At 39.9% G+C, this 22,122-nt stretch overlaps 1 protein-coding gene across 1 annotated transcript in view; it reads right to left on the bottom strand.

Annotated features, from left to right (window-relative positions):
• The window catches only part of DNAJC11 (DnaJ heat shock protein family (Hsp40) member C11), a 71,243-nt gene that overhangs the window by 44,374 nt on the left and 4,747 nt on the right, over positions 1-22,122 (bottom strand). The window contains exon 2 of the mRNA XM_082833965.1: positions 1,740-1,869. Within this exon, the coding sequence (XP_082690091.1) occupies positions 1,740-1,869 (130 nt within the window). The remainder of the gene's footprint in view (positions 1-1,739; positions 1,870-22,122) is intronic.

Genomic DNA, 22,122 nt, shown 5'->3' with positions numbered 1-22,122 from the left:
TTTTTAAAAGCACCTAGTGAGCTTCTGCCACAATCTATAAAGTATTTTGGCTTGGGAGAGTGAATTCCAGTTTGTAACAGAGCCTAATGTAAAACTAGGGACAGGCTCTTACCAGAAAAATCTGACTTATTATTATGTAGGGGTTTGTTTGTTTGCTTTTGGATGCCTCTCTTCTTTATTTGTATATCATTTTTAAAAGACACAAACACCTCTCACTATGGTGTCGGCCATGTCATCTAAAGTACATCAGAAAAAGACTGTTCAGTGAGGGTGAGAGCTGTTCAAAGGACCTCCAAACCGAACCTGAACATCCGTACAGCAAACAGTCGTTACCTCCCTCCTCTGCTGGGCCAACTTCTGTTCAAGACCTGTGAATCTTTCCCCGCCTGAGATTTCCGATATATTTTTAGGTCTAATTAAAAAATGATGTAAATGACTCTATCCATACTCAAATCTAATGAGGAAGAAAGAAATGCGGACCACCGGAAAACCTGGGAGCCAAACTTCTTGAGCTGATCTCTAGGATTTAATAAGGAATTATTTATTCACCATCTCAGTCTCCCTTTAGGCCAAACACTGGGGCCAGGTCTGCTGCTGCAGCATTTTCACAAGCACTGGTAGGGATTTTCTGTTAACTCTTCCCCAAATCTCCAAAACAATACAATCCAGTATGTGGGTAATTCAGACAACCAAATACAATAAAAGGAACGAGTTTTTGGTCAAGCTTTATTCAGACCAGGTAAGTAGCCTGAAAAGTTACATTTGGTGAAGACACAGGCTGACTGTATACACATATGTGCCACAGTCTCAGTTTTACTGGTCATTTGAAATCTAACTTTCTGGTAAAACTATAGTGAATACAGCAACACGCTTTTATGTCCACAATGAGAAGTCTTTATTTTGTAAAGAAAATCTAATTTTCGGCCTACCTAATTAAGGAGCAAATCACCAAATGGCTCTGGAATGAATAACTTACTTTACTTGGCATAGATCCTAAGAGTGATTTCATATTTTTTTAATTTTAAAAATCGTGGTATAATACACACAACATAAAATTGATCATTTTAACCATGTTTAAGTGTACAATTCAGTGGTGTTAAATAAATTTGCAATGTTGTGTAACCATCACAATCTATTTCTAGAACTTTTGCATCATCTCAAACAGAAACTGTACCTATTAGTGATTTTAGTATTTTACAAACAAATATATTACAAAACTTTTTCTGAAATACATAAGATATAAATATAAAAATCTGAATTACTTGATTCTATTTCCTGTTAGGCTCCTTAACACCATCTTCTTGCTTTTGTTAGTACCTTTCCTTAACTGAATGCTACAGAACCAATAAAATCACTTTCAGATGGAAAAAATGTTCTTTGCATCTTCTCACAAAAAAAAGAGAACAAAGAGAGCTTGTCTGTAGTGATCAGCCTTTTACCTCTAAGAGTTCCCTTTAGAAGAAAACTAGTAAATGATTTAAAGCTGGAGTACTCCCTTGCAATTCAGACTATGGGCTATTACTTCACCTGCAGCCTCATTTTCTACTTACTGGACACGTATTGATTTCCAAAGCAAAATACTACTCTTTCAAAGGTCCCTGTCAGTAAAAAGCACTAAACTAACCACCTCTTTTATACACCTCTAAGGACTCTCTTTTTCTATCCTCTACAAATCAAGCCTCTTAAAAATTGAGTGTCTGCTACCAGGGTGTTTCTATAGAGCCAAGCCCCGCTCTGACCTTCATAAGCCTGGTGAACGAGGTTAAACAGTCGCTCCGCCTGCAATTTGAGCTCCGGGTCTCTGTGCTTGTCAGGATGGTAAAGCATACACAGCCTGCGGTAGGCCGCTTTCAGCTCTTCGGAAGAGGCCTACAGAAGGAAAAATCCAATTAGAGAGCAGCCAATGCTACTTGAATATTATCATGATCAGAATCAGCCTTGAAATGGGAAGCTGTCAGCCACTTTCCAACATGCTTGCTCTCTACATATAGGACACAATGAAGTTATGCTTTATGACTTCAATAAGGCCCCTCTTTTCCACAGTTAATAAAGTGATCAATTATGTACATCGATAGCAACTGTGTTTTGCTGGGAAAAGCTGCTATCAGATGAATGAAAGCTTGTGTCCCTACCCTGGTTCTCTGTGCTCTGAGCGGAAATGAGAAACGTCACGGAGACCTGCTTGCTCTTTAACCTGAGTTATTTAAAGTCAATCCTGCCAAGGTACTCTCAACAAAGAATTTGTTCAGAAAGGAAAAAAGCTATATACCATTAGACAGAAATGCCATGCATTTAATCCATTTTCTGACAAAGGAAACTCAATGAATATTCACCCTTAAAAAATCAAAGACATGGGCTTCCTTGGTGGCGCAGTGGTTGAGAATCTGCCTGCTAATGCAGGGGACACGGGTTCGAGCCCTGGTCTGGGAGGATCCCACATGCCGCGGAGCAACTAGGCCCATGAGCCACAACTACTGAGCCTGCGCGTCTGGAGCCTGTGCTCCGCAACAAGAGAGGCCGCGATAGTGAGAGGCCTGCGCACCGTGATGAAGAGTGGCCCCCGCTTGCCACAACTAGAGAAAGCCCTCGCACAGAAACGAAGACCCAACACAGCAAAAATAAATAAATAAACTCCTACCCCCAACATCTTCTTAAAAAAAAAATCAAAGACATAAAATTGTCAAATCAACACACATTTCTATTCAACCTCTAATACTAAAAGGTAGCACATAAAGAGGCAAAAATGCTTTACTATCCTACAGTAAAAAGCCTTCCCACCCCCAGCACCCAAAGGGTCACTACCCAACACATACACCTCTCCAATTCTTGTAAGTAATCAATTTGAGGGGAAAATGCACCATAAGAAGAGCACAGATGACACAAAGAGTGAAATGGGCTCTGGGTGTGTTTTAACTGCACAGAAGGGAGGAAGGAAGAGGGATGACAGAAATCCACTTTCTACTTCGCCTGCCTCTCAGCGGCCAAGTTCTCAGAAGCAGACTTCGTCAGAGGCTCTAGGTAAACACTGTGCCATCTCTCTGGCAGGGCCCTCAGGTGTGTTTTGGGGAAGTACTATGTCTGATATTATACCAACCCCAGGGACCATTTTGGTCTGTCAGAGGTGATGCCAAATGGACAGCTCTGTCCAGATGATTTGTCAAGTAAATAACATTTTATTTTGCGAGGCAACCCCACCGTTTTGACAACAGAAGCAAATTCTGGGTCACTGACAACATGCCAGAGGGGCCTGAAAAGCCAGCTCCCTGGGTAGAGGAATGGGACCAGGTCCCCACTGAGGAAGCTGAGGATGGATGGTGCTCTGGGATCAGGTCCAGGAACACGGGTACCCAGGAGAGCGGTCACAGGGACACGATTACCCAAGACATCAAGGTTACGAGGGAAGACGTTAAACTGTATTTTTCTGTAATGTCCACAATTTTTCAATATCTTCCAATTCCAGGAGTAATGAATGCTTTTACCAATGAAAAAAGGCAAAACCTTACTTCAGTGATAATTTTTGGTCTGAAATTTAGATATTTTCTATAGGGCTAAGTTATTCTGATGCCAGGAAATCTGTGCAAGTTTACCAGAGATCTTAAACAAGGAATTCTGCAGAACTCCCAACAGGAAGACAATAACCGTTACTGGAACGGTACGTGTGTCAGTCCCACGTGCCTGGGAGGACAGGTTGTGAGGACCCAGGTGCCACTCTTGGGCCACTTTCTCCGTCCGAGGAGTGGGTGGTTGGGTGGATGACCTCTGTGGGCCTTCCCAGCTCTAACTGGACGTGGTTCTGTCATGAGAAAAGCTCTGCTAGACCCGGGCCACTCAGCTGTCCTTTAACGCAGACAGGACCCTCACAGTTCGACTATAGGCACAGGCACATCAGTGTTTTTAATCAGCAGCTTCTTGACGGTTTCCATTAACTACTTCACTGGAAAATGGTCAAGGACCTTGCTGACTGAGCATCCTTTTGCCTCCAAGGATTAGGCAGACGTCTGCCCCGTGCCAGCACTATTCTCTTTCTCCATCTCCTCTTTGGTGTAGCCTTTGGGAATCACACTCCTGAACGATTTGTAGATGGCCGTCCTCCCCCTTTCTCTGCCTCTGGCCGTCCGTGGGATTTCCTCTGGGGTCACACAACAGCCTTCCAGGGGTGAAGAACGCAGGCTTCGGGCTAACGAGCTTTCTGACCCTCAGCTTTCTCAGCTGTTAAAGGGGATGACAAGTATGCTAAGGGGCGGTGTGGAAATGAAATGAGACAGTGACCATACAGTGCTTCATACAGCGCCCAGCACACAGCAAAAACCTACTCATTGTTGCTCTTCTAAAACCTTTTCTTTGTTTTCTCATCTTGAAACCCCTATCACACTTACTTTGAGGAGTAAATGAGCTAATACGCATACAATATCTTAACAATGCCTTGCACACATGAGGAATTTAATCACTGTAGCTATCATTACTGTCACAATTCAATTTTGATATCCTTTTGGCAGCATGAATACTGAAACTGGGACAATTCAGAGAGAAGGCACAGCCCTGGTGTGAGGATGATAGGAACATTCATTCATGAAGGGGCCCACATTTGTGAAAATTCACTGACCTGCATGCTTATGACGTGCACTTTTCTATACATGTATTCTATTTCAATAAAAACACAAGACCAAACGTTCCCATCTCTGTGATCTCTGTGGTTCCCTTTTCTTTCTCCTACCGTAGGCTTCTTTCCACGTTCACGTCAATTATGCAACGCATTCCCTGCCACACTTACCAATATGCCACCTGTGCCAAACCCCATTGTTTTAAGCAAATAAAGAATAGTTAACTAATGGCAAATTAAATGTGTCTTCTCCAGATAGGTTTACTTATGTAACCATGTAAAAGGGGGTTGTTCCTTCCTGAGTAGCCATTACAAATTATTCCCTTTCTGCAAATTTTAATTGCTCTTTCCAGCATCTCATAAATTACAAGTGCAGGATTAGATAGACTTGACTGACTTTAGGTTAGACTGCTATTTCCTGGTTGTTAAAAGTAAACCAGATGACAAGGGAGTACAGTGTCTAGTCTGCAATACCTTCTTTAATCATTAATAAATGGCTTAACGTGCTACTGATTAAGTAACAGAAACAAGAAGTTTCATTTTTAATAAATATCACATTCAATAAAAGGTTAGATTGGGCCTTTTATCGTAACTGAATAGCTAAGGTCACTGGTTCGATATTTCATAAATGATAAACTCTTTCACTATCGTAAAAACACTGGTATCATTTCAAAATAGGTGATATCATTAAAAACGATGCCTAAAGTTACGTACTTATTTCTAAAACTCATTATAAAATTAAGAGATGTATTGTGCTTTAAGTGTGAAAAGTTTCATCATCTCAATCATCTGGTTATAATTTCAATGGAAAGTAAATCTATTATAAATTCAACCTTTATGTATCATAAGATTCATAGTGAAAAGGTCCCTAGAGACCTGTAGAGTTTAGTGGTCTGTTAAAGCTGTTGGATTAGATGCTATATAATACAAAAGTACAATAAAGTACAAAAAAGAAATTCAACGCAAACATTTTAAAAAATAAAAATATCTGTATATGCAGATGTTGTCTATGTAGAAAATCATAAAGAATCTACAAAAAAAACGTACTAAGTGATTTTAGCAAGGTCATGGGATACAGGATCAACAGGCAAACATCAATTTATTTCTATATACTAAAAACTGAAACTTAAAACGACAATACCATTTAAAGTATCATTAACAAACATGAACTACTTAGGGATAAATTTAACAACTGCAAGACCCATACACTGAAAACTACAATGCACTGCTGAAAGAAATTAAAGAAGACCAAAAATAATGGACAGAGAAGCTGCCTTCATGCATCAGCAGACTCAGTATTATTCAGATGTCAGATTGGCCCAAAGCAACCTACAGATTCAATGCAATCCAGTGAAAATGCTAGGTTTTTTTTGGTAGAAACTGACAAGCTAATTTTAAAATTTATATGGAAAAATGATATGGAGCAAAAATAAATTTTACTTTCTTAGTTATTTTACTAACCAAAATAACTTCGAAGAACTGGAGGACTCACATTACTGGACTTTAAGATTTATCATACGGGGGCCTCCCTGGTGGTGCAGTGGTTAAGAATTTGCCTGCCAATGCAAGGGACAGGGGTTTGAGCCCTGGTCCAGGAAGATCCCACATGCTGCAGAGCAACTAAGCCCGTGCACCACAACTACTGAGCCTGTGCTCTAGAGCCCACAAGCCACAACTACTGAGCCCGCGTGCCACAAGTACTGAAGCCCACATGCGAAGAGCCCGTGCTCCTCAACAAAGAGAAGCCACTACAATGAGAAGCCCACGCACTGCAACGAAGACTAGCTCCTGCTCGCTGCAACTAGAGAAAGCCTGAGTGCAGCAACAAAGACCCAACGCAGCCAAAATAAATAAATAAATTTTAAAAAGGTTATAAGACACAAAGAAAGACATTACATATTAATAAAAGGTTCATACAGCAAGAAGTTAGAATAACTATAAACTTATATACCTAATGACAGACCATCAAATACATAAAGCAAAAATTGACAGAACTGAACGGGGAGAAATAGTTTCACAGTAATAGGTGGAGACTTCAACATCCTATGAATAACCAGACAAAAGATAAGTAAGGCAATAGAGGACTTGAACAACACAATGAACCAACTAGATCTAACAGACACATACAGAATATTCTACACAACAACAGAAACACATTCTTCTCAAGTGTACATGGGACATTTTCCAGGACTGACCATTTGGTAGGCCACAATTTAAGTCTCAATAGAATTTAAAAGATAGATATCATACAAAGGGGCTTCCCTGGTGGCGCAGTGGTTAAGAATTCGCCTGCCAATGCAGGGGACACAGGTTCGAGCCCTGGTCCGGGAAGATCCCACATGCCACGGAGCAACTAAGCCTGTGTGCCACAACTACTGAGCCTCCGCTCTAGAGCCCGTGTGCCACAACTACTGAAGCCCGCATGCCTAGAGCCCGTGCTCCACAACAAGAGAAGCCAGTGCAATGAGAAGCCCGCGCACCGCAACGAAGAGTAGCCCCCGCTTACCGCAATTAGAGAAAGCTTGCATGCAGCAACGAAGACCCAACGCAGCCAAAAATAAATAAATAAAATAAATAAATTTATTTAAAAAAAAAGATATCATACAAAGTATCCTCTCCAACCACAAAGGGATGAGATTAGAAATCAATTACATAAGGAAAACTGGAAAAGACACAAATTTGTGACAAACAATACACTCTTAAACGACCAACAGATCAAAGAAAAAAAATCACAAGGGAAATTAGAAAATACTTAGAGATGAATGAAAACGAAACACAACATACCAAAACTTATGGGATGCAGTGCTAAGGGGGAAGTTTATAGCTATAAACGTTTACATTAAAAAACGGGAAATCTCAATTCCCTGGCAGTCCAGTGGTTAGGACTCTACACTCTCACTGCCAAGGGCCCGGTTTCAACCCCTGGTCGGGGAACTAAAATCCCACAAGCTGTGTGGCATGGAAAAAGGAGATAAATCAAAAACTAACTTTCCAACTTTTTTTTTTTTTTTTGCCGCGTTGGGTCTTTATTGCTGCGTGCGGGCTTTCGCTAGTTGTGGCGAGTGGAGGCTACTCTTCATTGTGGTGGCTTCTCTTGTTGCAAAGCATGGGCTCTAGGTGCACGGGCTTCAGTAGTTGTGGCACGTGGGCTCAGCAGTTGTGGCTCGCGGGCTCTAGAGCGCAGGCTCAGTAGCTGTGGTGCACGGGCTTAGCTGCTCTGTGGCATGTGGGATCTTTCTGGACCAGGGATTGAACCCGTATCCCCTGAACTGGCAGGTGGATTCTTAACCACTGCGCCACCAGGGAAGTCCCTAACTTTACAACTTTTAAGAAACTAGAAAAGAACGAAATAATGTCATTTGCAGCGACATGGATGGACCTAGAGATTGTCATACCGAGTGAAGTAAGTCAGACAGAGAAAGACAAATATATTTTGCTTATATGTGGAATCTAAAAAAAATGGTACAGATGAACCTATTTACAAAACAGAAATAGAGCCACGGATGTAGAGAACAAAATTATGGTTACCAAGAGGCAAAGGGGTGAGGGGGAGGGATAAATTGGGAGATTGGGATTGACATATACACACTACTATATATAAAATAGACAGCCAACAAGAACCTACTGTATATCACAGGGAACTCTTCAATATTCTGTAATGAGTTATATGAGAATAGAATCTACAAAAGTGTGGATATATGTAAATGTATGACTGATTCACTTTGCTGTACAGCAGAAACTAATCCAACATTGTAAATCAACTATAATAAAAATTAATTTAAAAATAAATAAAAGAAAAAAAAGAAACTAGAAAAAGAAGAAAAACTAAACTCGAAGCCGGCAGGAGAAGGAAATCATAAAGATTAGAGCAGAGATAAATAGAGAACAGATAAACAATAGAAGGAATTAGTGAAAAAAAAGTTGACTCTTCAAAAAGACAACACAATCGACAAACCTTTGGCTACACTAACTAAGGAAAAAAAAGAAAGAAGACTCAAATTACTAAAATCAGAAATGAGGGCTTCCCTGGTGGCACAGTGGTTGAGAGTCTGCCTGCCAATGCAGGGGACATGGGTTCGTGCCCTGGTCCAGGATGATCCCACATGCCGTGGAGCGTGGAGCGGCTGCGCCCGTGAGCCATGGCCGCTGAGCCTGCGCATCCGGAGCCTGTGCTCCGCAACGGGAGAGGCCACAACAGTGAGAGGCCCGCGTACCGGAAAAAAAAAAAAAAAAAAAAAGAAATGAAAGTGGAGATATTACTACTGATTCTACAGAAATAGAAAAATTGGAAAACTTAGATGAAATGGACAAATTACTAGAAATACAAAATCTACCAAGACTGAATCATGATCTAATAGGAAATCTGAATAGACCTATAACTAGTAAAGAGATTGAATTAGTAATCAAAAACCTCTTGACAAAGAAATGCCCTGGACCTGATGGATTCACTGGTGAATTCTTCCAGACATTTAAAGAAGAACTAATATCAATCCTCAAACTTCTCCAAAATATTGAAGAGGGAACATTTCCAAACTCATCCTATGAGACCACTATTACCCTGATGCCAAAGCCAGACAAAGACACCACACAAAAAAGAAAACTATAGACCAATATCCCTTATGAACATGGATGCAAAAATCCTCAACAAAATATCAGCAGAGTTCAGAAGCATATTAAAAGGATACACATTACGACCAAGCGGGATTTATTCTTGGAATGCAACGAATGTTCCATGTATGAAAATTGATCAATATACCATGTTCATAGAAACCATGATCATCTCAACTGTTGCAGAAAAAGCACTGACAAAGTTCAACACACTTTCATCATAAAAACACTCAGCAAACTAGCAACAGAAGGAGACTAAAAGAAACTAAAAGCCATAAAGAGCTCTTACAACTGAAGAAGACAAATTCAAAGCAAACATCATACTCAGTGGTGAAAGACTGAAAGCTTCTCCTCTAAGATCAGGAACAAGGCAAGAATGTCTGTTCTCACCACTTCTATTCAACATAGCACTGGAAGTCCTAGCCAGAGCAATTAGGTAAAAAAAGAAATAAAAGGTATCCAAACTGGAAAAGAAATAAAATTATCTCTGTTTGCAGATGATACTATCTTATACGTAGAAAACTCTAGAAAAATTCCACACATACACAAAACCTTGTTAGGACTAACAAATGAGTTCAGCAAAGTTGCAAGATACAAAGTCAACACACAAAAATTAGCTGCATTTCTATACATGAATAATAAACAATCTGAAAAGGAAATGAAGAAAACAGTTCCATTTCCAATAGCATCAAAAACAAAGAAACAAAAAACTTAAGAATTAACTTAAACTTAAAAGACTAACATAAAGAAATTAAGATGACAAAAATAAACAGAAAGATACTTTATATCAATGGATTGGAAGATTTAATATTATTAAAATGTCACTACTATGCAAAGCAACTAACAGAATCAATTCAATCCCTATTAAAATCCCAATGACATTTTTCACAGAAATAGAAAAGTCCCTTCTAAAATTCACATGGAATCTCAAGGGATCCCAAAAGCCAAAACAATCTTGAAAAAGGACAAAGATGGGGGACTCACACTTCTGTATTTTAAAATTTACAACAAAGCTACAGTAATCAAAACAGATTGATATCGGCATACAGACATATAGACCAATGGAATAGAATAGAGAGCCCAGAATTAAATCCTCACACAAACTGTCAAATTATTTTTGACAAGCATGCCAAGACTATTCAATAGGGAAGGGATAGTCTTTTCAACAAATGGTACTGGGATAACTGAATATCCCCATGAAAAGAATGAAGACCCTTACCTAACACCATATACAAAAAATAATGCGACTGATTTTTGTGTGTTGACTTTGTATCCTGCAACTTTTGCTGAATCCGTTTATTAGTTTATCCACCCAAAATGGATCAAAGACCTAAACATAAGAGCTAAAACTATAAAACTCTTAGAAGAAAATATAGAGCAAAAGCTTCATGACATTGGATTTGGCAATGATTTCTTGGATACAACACCAAAGGCACATACAACAAAAGAAAAAATGGACAAATTGGACTTCACCAAAATCAAGAACTTTTATGAATCAAAGGATACCATCAAGAAAGTGAAAAAACAACCTACAGAATCGGAGAAGATATTTGCAAATAGTATATCTGACAGGAGGTTAATATCTAGAATATATAAAGAATTCCTAAAACTCAACAAAAACAATCTGATTCAAATATGGCAAAGGACTTAAACAGACATTCATATATCAAACAACATATACGAATGGCCAAAAGCACATGGAAAGATGCTCCATATCACTAACCATCAGGGAAATACAAGTCAAAGCCACAGTGAGATACCACTCCACACCCATTAGGCTGGCTACTATAAACAAAAAAACAAGCAAGTGTTGGCAAAGATGTGGAGAAACGGGAACTCATGAGCATTGTTGGTAGGAATGTAAAATGGTAGAGCTTTTATGGGAAATAGTATGGCAGTTCCTCAAAAAAATTAAAAACAGATTTACCGTACAATCCAGCAATTCCACTTCTGGGTAAATACCCAAAAGAATTGAAAGCAGGGTTTTGAACAGATATTTGTACACTCATATTCAGAGCAGCATTATTCACAACAGCTAAAATGTGGAAGCAGCCCGAGTACCCATCAACAGATGGATGGATAAGCAAAATATGGTATATAAATACAATTGAATATTATTCAGCCTTAAAAAGGCAGGGAATTCTGACATGTGCTTCAACATGGATGAACCTTGAGAACATTATATTAAGTGAAATAAGCCAGTCATAAAAAGAGAAATACCGTATAATTTTACTTACTGTTTAACAGGTATATACTGTTTAACAGGTATAGAGTTTGGGTTTTACAAAATGAAACGAGTTCAGGAGATATAAATGGTGGTGGCAGAGGCACAACAATATGTAAGCAGCATTTAATATCACTGAACGGTATACTTTAAAATGGCTAAGATGGCAAATTTTATGTTATATGTATCTTACAAGTTAAAAATTTGAAAAAACCAAAAACCCAACAAAACCTGAGAATGGAAAAAAAGATACAAATGTGAAAGCTAAAACCGTAAAGCTTCTAAAAGACAACACAGGAGATAATCTTTGTAACTTCAAGTTAAAGATTTCCTATATAGGATAATAAAAGAAAAATATTTGCAAAATATCTGTCTCATAGATTTGTATTTGGAATATACAATGAGCTCTCACAACTGAAGAAGATAAACAACCTGATAAGATAACGACTAAAAGATGTAAACAGAAATGTCAACAAAAGATGATACAGGAATGGTGAACAAGTACACGAAAAGACATTCAACATTGTTAGTCATTAGGGAAATGCAAATTAAAAACACTTAACCACCACTAGAATGACTAAAATGAAAAAGACTGAGAATATTAAGTGTGGGTGAGGATGTGGAGCAAAAATAAACTTCATTTTCAAAAATATGAAGAGCAACTTTGTCATAAGCATAGATTATAAAAACGGCATCAGGGGCTTCCCTGGTGGCGCAGTGGTTCAGAGTCCGCCTGCCGATGCAGGGGACACGGGTTCGTGCCCCGGTCCGGGAGGATCCCACATGCCGCAGGGCGGCTGGGCCCGTGAGCCATGGCCGCTGAGCCTGCGCATCCGGAGCCTGTGCTCCGCAATGGGAGAGGCCACAACAGTGAGAGGCCCGCGTACCGGGGAAAAAAAAAAAAAAGGCATCAATTCCTCTGGTTAAACGGGTTAAAGAAATGAGTCAAATGCTAGTTTTTTCCTAGTTGAATTACCTTAAAAATATTTTTTTATTATTAGAAAAATATATATATTCATCATAGATAAAGTTGAAAATACAGGTAAGAAAAATATATTTAAAAATAAAATTGGGGGCTTCCCTGGTGGCGCAGTGGTTGGGAGTCCGCCTGCCGCTGAAGGGGACACGAGTTCGTAGCCCTGGTCCGGGAGGATCCCACATGCCGCGGAGCAGCTGGGCCCGTGAGCCACGGCCGCTGAGCCGGCGCGTCCGGAGCCTGTTGCTCCGCAACAGGAGAGGCCGCGATAGTGAGAGGCCCGCGCACCGCGATGAAGAGTGGCCCCCGCTTGCCGCAACTAGAGAAAGCCCTTGCACAGAAACGAAGACCCAACACAGCCAAAAATAAATAAAAAATAAAAATAAAGGAATTCCCTTAAAAAATTTTTTTTAAAAAATAAAAAATAATAAAATTGGGGCTTTCCTGGTGGCACAGTGGTTGAGAGTCCGCCTGCCGATGCAGGGCACACGGGTTTGTGCCCTGGTCTGGGAAGATCCCACATGCCGCGGAGCGGCTGGGCCTGTGAGCCATGGCCACTGAGCCTGCGCGTCTGGAGCCTGTGCTCCGCAACGGGAGACGCCACAACCGTGAGAGGCCAGTGTACCGCAAAAAAAAAAAAAAAAAAAAAAAGTATTTCTTCTACAATATAATTGTATAACTTGTTTTTTCAGTTAAAGGTCTTGTGGAGTTTTGGTTTTTCGGGTACTACTGGTCATTAAGTGTTTTCTACACCATTTTAAATGCCGTTATTACAGTTTATATAACAATCTTCTATTAATAACTTTCATTTGTTTTAAAAAGGCTGCAGTGGACATCCCTATAGCTAAAACTTTGTGTGTATGCATGATTATCTTTTTGAAAATAAGTTTCTAAAATTGTTGGGTATAAGGGTATAAGACTTCCATTTTAGTCTTCTGAACTGATCTCCAGAAAGTATTTACCATTTAATTATTTTAAATTTAAAAATTTAATTTTATCCAAGGACTACATAAACAGTTTATAAATAAAACTACTAGACTTATAACCCCAAACAGCATTCACTCCCACTCCTCAGATGCAAGCACTTTTAAATCTTTTAGCATTTTTCTCATTTTATTTCTAAATATACTCATAGCCTTAATTTTAAGATTTTAGACTTAAGAGAATTTAGTTCTTTTCCACTTCCTTGTGCTTATCTTTCCCCTCCTTTCTATGTAATTATCACAACTTTCGTTCAAATCAATGCACAGTTTTTCTTTTTAATTATTTAGTTTTAATTATGACTGTAAATATAGTTCAAAGCTGAATCAAACAGTATACTATGATTACATTTCTTTTCTTGAACTACTTTTTGTTTTTCCTGGAGTTAACAATTGCCTCATCTTTTTCATTTGCTTTAGCTTTCTATGGCTCTGTTACAATTCTTCTCCAACTCTTCACAGTATACTTCTTATAGTAAAGACTTCTAATATTCCTCTCAATATCAAACAGCACATCACTTTCATTTTTTTTTTTCCCCTCTAAGAGGCACTCCTCCAAGAGCTCTCTGCCCTGTTCTTGTTGTTGGGCTTGCTAAACAAACTTCATCTTAGGATTTCCTGTCACCATCTTCCTGGGTATCTTTCCTGGGTTGGTATCTCTTTTCTGTATCCTATGCCTTTCTCTTTCTTGGTTTTCTTCTTCATTTTGATGGAGCTCAATCCCCAGTAGTTTCCTTTACAGATATTCTCAAAAGAAGGAGGAGCTCTCGGAAATTAAAAATTAGATAACAGAAGTAAAAGATTGGTTGGGAGGAAAAATTTTTTAGGCTTTGTATATCTCAAAATGTTCTTATAATCTGCCTTTATACTTAATGAATAGTTGGCTGGGTATAGAATTCTAGCTTGGAAATAACTTTCCCTCAGGATTTTTATTACATTGCTCCACTGTCTTCTAGTTTACAGTACCACTGGTGAGATACCTAATGTCTTTCCAATTCCAGCCCTTTGTTTGTGACCTGTCTGGAAGCTTTTAGGACTCTCTCTTTAATCTATGATTTCCTTTAGTATGGGGGTCCTTTTCTCCCCCATCCACTATGCTAGTTATCTGAATGGCCCTTTTTAACCTATAGTCTCCTACCTTTTGAGAAATATTCTCGTATTAATTGTTTCATAATGTCCTCCCCTCATTTTACTTTACTTCATGCCTAAGAACTGATCTTCTAGTTTTTAAGTTTTACTTTTGTGCATATTTCCTCATCTTTATCTTCCAACCCTTCCACAGAATTTCTGTTATCTTATTTTTAATTTCCAAGAGCTCCTCCTCTTTTTATACAGTATTGCTCTTTGATATATCACCTTGTTCTTATTTCTTACATGTCGTATCTTATCTATCTGAAGATGATCTAGCTTCCAAACTCCCTGCATTGTCTGCTTCCTTCTAGTTTCTCCCTGCTGTCTGCATGATTTCAGAATTTCACGTTGGAGCCTTCCCTCAAACATCTGACATTCTTTGGCAATTGACTTACACTTCATAGTAAGATACTAAGAAGCTATTTGGAAGCTCTGTATGTGTGAACAGGTCTTGTCATCTGATGAGCTTCTCTGTGAAATGCCTGGGAAGGAACCTAGAAGTTTCATTTGGCAGTCTTTTCTTTCTGATGGGCTAGTTCCTTCAGGGGAGAGACCAGAGAATAAAGGAAGAAAAGCCAGAAGTCTCGCCATGCAAGCACTAACGCACCCCCCTGCCTTTGTTAGCGTACCACTCTCACCCTTTACTGTCTATGTCCAGGCTCCAGAGTCCCTCTGGCTCAACTTCTCCAGAGGAGAATCCTCCTGCCTCCTGGCTGGGTTGGCTAACAGATTTTCATCTTATCAGAGCTCAATACTATCATTAAAAAGAAAAAAAAAAACTTTGTCAGTCTGGTAGAGAAAAAACAAAACAAAACAAACAAAAAAAGCCTTGTTTTAACTTGCATTTGTTTTTTTACTAGTGAGGGTGACATTTTTTCCATACACTTATTTGCATTTTATTTTTTTTAGATTTTTTTTTTCTGATGTGGACCATTTTTAAAGCCTTTATTGAATTTTTTACAATATTGCTTCTGCTTTGGTTTTTTGGCCACGAGGCATGTGGGATCTTAGCTCCCTGACCAGGGATCAAACCCTTACCCCCTGTATTGGAAGGCAAAGTCTTAACCACTGGACCACCAGGGAAGTCCCTTATTTGCATTTTAGATTTCTTCTATTTGTTTCCTATTAGGGTATTAATCTTTTTCTTTTTGATTCCAAGAGTTCCTTATATATATTAAAAATATGAATTTTTATCAAATATATTAGATTCCTTTTGAGTCTTTTAACTGGGTTTATAATTGTTTTTAGGCTTTATTTTCCTTTAATAAACACAGATATTTCTCATTTTTACAAAATCAAACCTATCAATCCTCTCTGATTTCTGCTCTGGTATCATGCTTAGAAAAGTCTCCTGACGACAATTTCATTGTATTTACTTCCCTTAGATAATTAGGCAATTGAAGACACTGCCACATTTTCACTTATTTAATTTCTAGTTGATGGAGACCATCTCTGCAATCAATGTGCACATATTCAGAGTATACAGCCACTCTGCTTTTATTTTCTACCTTCGTTTAGCAAAGTAAGCTACAGCATGTGAGGAACATCAGTATGTCTGAACCATGACTGTATCCGTCAGGATGGGCTGGGTCAATGGTTCGTAAGTGTGGTGTGAGGCCCCCTGGGAGTCCCTGAGACCCTTTCGGGGGTCCACAGGTCAAAACTATTTTCATAATAATACTAAGATTTTATTTGCCTTTTTCTCATTCTCTCATGAGAGTATAGTGGGATTTTCTTGAGGCTATATGATGTATATCATTGTTCTGATGGTTAATGAATTGTGTACTTGTATACTTTCCTGTTTTCTAGAAATTTCTAAGGTGGTAACTTTATGGTATAAACACGTGAGTTTTCAGAGATTAACTCAACTGATTTTAAGTTCTTTTGCTGCACACTGACTATCTTTCGTTATATCTGCTATTCTATCTGTGTATCTGTAACCTCATTGTTGTGGAATACATAGTTATTTTGAAATCCGTAAGTCTTCCTTGTGCCTGTACTGAAATACAAGAAGTAAGTACACTCTGTGTTTTATTATTAAATATTGATAGTTATAACCCACATAAACAAAAGCTCTTTGGGAACCTCAATAATTTAAGAATGTAAAGAGGCCCTGACAGCAAAAAGTTTGAGAACTGCTGGGTTGGTGATACCGTGGTAACAAACCATCCAAAAATTCCAAAGGTTTACTTCTCCCTCACATTACATGTCCATCTCAGGTCAGCTAGTTCTCTGCTTGGAAATGTCCTCAGGTCCCAGGTGGACAAAACAGACACCCTTTGGAACCCTGCCAGTCATGGAGGCAGAGGGAAGAGCATGAGACTCTCCGGCTGGCCTGGCCTTGAAGTACCTCAGCCTGAGCAGGACACACATCACTTCCACTTACACCACTGGTTAGAAAGGGTCATGTGATCCCACCCAACCACTAGGGGACTAGGAAGTGCAGCCCCCTCACTAGTTAAGAGCCAATAATGTTTGGTGTAGAGCACATCTAACTACTACAATTTTATTTATTTATTTATTTATTTAAAATTTATTTATTTGGCTGCGCCGGGGTCTTAGTTGTGGCATGTGGAATCTTTAGTTGTGGCATGCGGGATCTAGTTCCCTGAGCAGGGATCGAACCTGGGCCCCCTGCATTGGGAGCACAGAGTCTTAGCCACTGGACCACCAGGGAAGTCCCTACAATGATATTTAACCCAATACTTTGAAGACCTAATAAGAGTATGCAAATAACAGCTAAATTATAACATACCTTCACTTTAAGAAAAGTAAAGCCACAGGCTTTTTATTGCTGAAGCCTATAAGTTTCAAGTTCAAACTTCCAGGCTGTACCTATATATTAGTGCATCTCAGCAACAAAGTCTCAACAAACTATATTCTACTGGATTTTGGGGGGTTTGCCTAATTACCACAATTGAAGATTCATGACTGTCCATATGTTCCACGACAATCTGATTGAAATAACCTGCATTAGCTAATAAAAGGCTGTAATTTTTTATGATACTTGGTGCTCATACGATTTAAAGGAAAAAGCAGATTTCAGAGCTAATTAACACCAAGACAGCATGGGTACTTTGTGCTGAGCAAGAGCCGCTTCATGAAGAGAAAGGGTGTCACAGATTACTTGGTGTCACTGAGTAGATACTGATTATACTAAGAGACCGGTTTTTGTAAAGGTTCCTGCTACAGTCTGAAGCTTCAGACAATAAAGCTGCTCTCATACACAGCCCTACCCTCTTCTGATGCCATTTTCCCTGCTCAACACAGTCTTCTATCCTTTTCATTTACGTGTGGAAAAATCTCTGGAGGATGTGGAAATAAGTTCCTGCACATGGGGTTCATGCACAAACATAATAGACCCCCACAACGTATGTGGACTCACCCTCAACGTCAAGTATGATGCAGACTGTACTAAATCATTCTGCCTGACTCATCTTTGTAAGGCGCATCACAAATAGAACAGGATTTCAACGGAAACTAACCTGTGCCAACTGTAAAAATTCAGCTCCATTTAACTGACAAAAGGAAAAAGAACTGTACAAAAATAAATCTAATCCATCTGAAGCTACTTACTTTTACAAATACTATTGGTGCTAGTACAAAACATGATAAACAAGTAAGCTTTTCTCACTGCAAAAAAGAAACATAAGAGGAAGATAATCAATATCTGCCAGATGAGAAAGGACAAGGGAAAGGCGTTCTTTCCTCTTCTCACGTGGTATTCAGCCTGGAACTTAGTCTGCGCGGGCCTTGGCTTACACTGGGGCCCGAGCGTACAGGCATGCGTCTGAATTTGCTCTCATCTTCTGGTACCTGACTTTAAACAATTTTCATAAGTGACAATTTAGATTTACCAAACTGATAGTTGATAAACTCCTTTCAGTAAATTCCTCGAGAATGATTTATTGCCAAAAGTGCAATGTGTTCCTCAATACAGGTATTCCACAAAGTAAAATGCACCCGGACCAGGTGAGTATGGTGTTAGCAAATATTCATCATTTCAAGCCAGAATGTCAACCCTACTCTAAGTACCACAGGAGGTACAAAAGAAATATGTCATCCCAGCCCTCAAGGAGATTATAAACTAGAGGGAGGTGTGTGTGTGTGTGTGTGTGTGTGTGTGTGTGCCCTAAAACCCCAGACACATGGATTTAACTAAACAATATATAACAAAAATGCTAATATTAATGATAAAGACGTAAGTTCAGGGCTGTCAGAATGCAGAGAAAACTTCGTGGAGGCAGTGGGGTCTGAATGGGAATGAAAAAGGTGGATTCAATTTGCTTTGGTACCAACAGGCTGGGGCATTTCAGGGGAAGAGAATGCCCTGAGGAACCTGGAGAGACAGAACACTGACAAACTGGCCAGAGTAGAGGCCAGAAGAAGGCAAGAAGTAGGTAACATCAATGTGGACATCCACCCACCTGCTCATTCATGCAGCAAACATCTGGTAAGTACCTGTCATGTGCCCACACTGTTAGGGACCTGATGGCGAACCAGACAACTATGGTCCCTGACCACATGGAGCTTGCTTTGCAGTGGAAGAAAGCAGAACATCACCACAAAGGAGGCAGAAAATAGAGAAAACATCTAATTTGTAAGGGGCTTTAAAAAGGGAGCCAAGAGTTTGACCCTTCCTTACCCAATAAACAATAGGAAGCCACAAAAGGTTTCTGGCTAGAGAAATGTGATCAGTACCGTGCGTTAATATTAACTTGTACAGCTTGACTAAAGCTGACAGAAGGCAAACCAGAGAGACCGGAAGAAAACTACAGCAGAAATGTAAGGCTGAGGTTATGAGGGCTGGTTGGCTGGCCGGCAGCCTAGAAGTTGAAACAGAAATGAAGGGGTCAAAGTCGGCTGGAGTCGAGGGGGTTCATGGACTGAGTGGCTTACAGGACAGTCGAGAAGGGGCTCAATACTATGCGGAGAAGAAAAGCCAAAGCGCATCCGGGGTTCTGACTGGGATGCATGGGTCAGGAGAACCTGGGAGGCAGACAGGCTTGAGAGGCAGGTAAACCTAACACGTAAGCAATAATGGGCAGAAGGCAGAGATGCGGGGCCCAAGCAGAGCACTTTAAACCAGCCGGGCTGGTGAGGACTGAACCTGGGGAAATTCTAAGGAAGACAGGAAATGAGCAACTGGCAACGTGAGAAAGGAGGGCAAGGAGAGCATCGCAAAAGCTGAAGGGGATTTCGAGGCTGTCAGTGGTGTCACCAACGCATCTGTACAGACTTAAAGCTAATAAAGTACTTTCACCAATATTTCCTCATTTAACACTTGAAGACTCATAAAATGTCTTGAGATTGGTATTAGAACCCCCATTTTACAGATAAAAACAGTGAAGATCAAAAAGGTTAACTAAATGACTTGTCTGAGATGGAGAAGTTTATCTGATTGTGTACCCCTGACCCAAAAGCTGGCTAGAAATTATAACTTGTGTGGCCTGGCTCAAACCGATCTTCGGTTCATGAACATTTACGTAAGAGAGTGAAAGGCAAACTACAGAGAGGGGACAGATATTTATACTAATCTATCAGACAAAGGACTCACCCAAATTCTATAAAGAATTCCTACAAATCAGTAAGAGCATTCCTTATTAACTTTTATGCTCATGATACTTATAAAAATGTACTGGCATTTACTTTACATAATAATATGCCCATTACTGTGCTAAGCACTACGTGCATTCTTGCTTAATTCTCCCAACAGCCCTATGACAGTAAAATTACTGTCTGGATTTTATGAATGAAGAAAGTCTCAGAGAGGTTAAGTAACTTGCCCCGTATCAGGGGCTAGAGAGTCAAACTTGGACTTGACTTCAAAGGCTTTGCTCTTTAAGCCACTGACCTCTTCCGAAGCTCCACCTCCATCTTTGGCCTTTTTACGCCGTCATCAACACGCTCATAGGTGCCCAAAACGCCAGGTACTGGGCTAAGTGATCTCAGCTGTCCTTCCCTAAAACCCGCCTGTGTTAAGTATAGAGGTCAGATGCACACACTATATTTCTCATGATTTTGGAGGTCGGCCTTCTACCACCACTTTAGGACTCTTCCATTTTGAAAAGGTGGGCTTAAGAGAGAAACAATCAAATAGTGAATATGTCAGAAAAGCTAAACAGGAGATTGATCGAACAATTCCAAGTCTCTACAGCTAGGAATAACCTTAGAACACTTAAGTTCTACTTAACATAGAAGGAAAAACACTTACAAAATTTATAGAACGCATTATCCCCAAGATGGCATTATAAGTTCAAGAAAGAACTAGGTGGGACTTCCCTGCTGGTCCAGTGGTTAGGACTCTGCGCTCCCAATGCAGGGGGCCTGGGTTCGATCCCTGGTCAGGGTGCTGGATCCTGCACGCCGCAACTGAAGATACCGCGTGCCACAGCTAAGACCAGGCGCAGGCAAATAAATAAATAAATACCCCCCCCCAAAAAAGGACTAGGCAATCGGTAAGGACAGAACTCTATAAATACTAAAAAAGAAAAAAAGCAGGGCCCACATCACCTTTAAGGTTTGCGGGGCCGATGGGGAGTCCCATCCTCCAGGCACACCCCTTGCTGACAACAACACACGAGAACAAAGGGGCCAAAGGAGCAGAAACTCTGATTCCTGATTAGAGGTCATTCCAAGGGCTTAGAAAAGACTTTCCTACCATTGTACAACTTTTTCATTTCTCTTCCTAGTCATGTCCATGTTTATTTGGGGCCTTTGAGACAGGACAGTAAATAAAAAGGCCAGCATCTGAGTGACATGAACTCAAGTTCCTTTCTGGGTCAAAAATGATGGTTCGGATCCTCTCTTTACATCCAGAGTTTGGCTTATTTTTTCCTTCTCGTCCGTCTGCATCTGTTACATCCTGCCCACTCGTGCAGGATTCTTGTGGTTTGATGTCTGTTGGCATTTTACTGCTGAAGAATGTTCTGGCTCCAGCAAACCCAGGAGGGAACACTGTGCACTCACTGCAAGCAGAAGTGGTTCCAAATGTCCAAGAGCCAAGCAGGATGCAGCCATCAGGCCACGAGTTTCTCCAAGGGAGTGCGATCTGTATAACCCATGGGCCACGATGGTGGCAATAAAGCAGCAATATTCCCAATGGCCTTTTTGTTTGTTTGTTTTTGGTGCCCCCTTTTAAACATTTATGTATTTTATTTTTTCATCTCTGTTAGCTGTCTTAAATCCTCTCTTGAACAAGGTAGGGTATAAATAAAACACATAAGTAAAATTAAAATGAAAGTTTAATAGAAGTGAACACTAAAATTCCACAGCCAAGCAAAACATGCAGCTTGTGTATCCCATATTCTCTTCTCCAGGATTTTATTACTGAACTCACAGCAAATATAAAAGCTTTCAATTGAATTCTCTTTAAGAAAGAAAGAAAAAAGAAGAAGAAAGAGGTATTTTGGTAGGTAATGCAGAACTGGAGTATTAAAATTTCAAGATGCAATTGTTTGAAACGTCCAAAGCAGAAAGGTAATAACTAGCTTACGGTTTACTGAAGAAAACAATTTGAAAATTCAACCTCCTGGTGTTTGCTAATCCCATTATGAGATGACACTGGAACTAGCGGGACACCATGACGGGCCCCCTCCCCACC

The sequence above is a fragment of the Leucopleurus acutus genome (genome assembly GCF_964270905.1).
Source record: "Leucopleurus acutus genome assembly, chromosome: 2".
In the NCBI taxonomy this organism is placed as follows: domain Eukaryota; kingdom Metazoa; phylum Chordata; class Mammalia; order Artiodactyla; family Delphinidae; genus Leucopleurus; species Leucopleurus acutus.
This window is presented reverse-complemented; position numbering and strand designations above follow the sequence as displayed.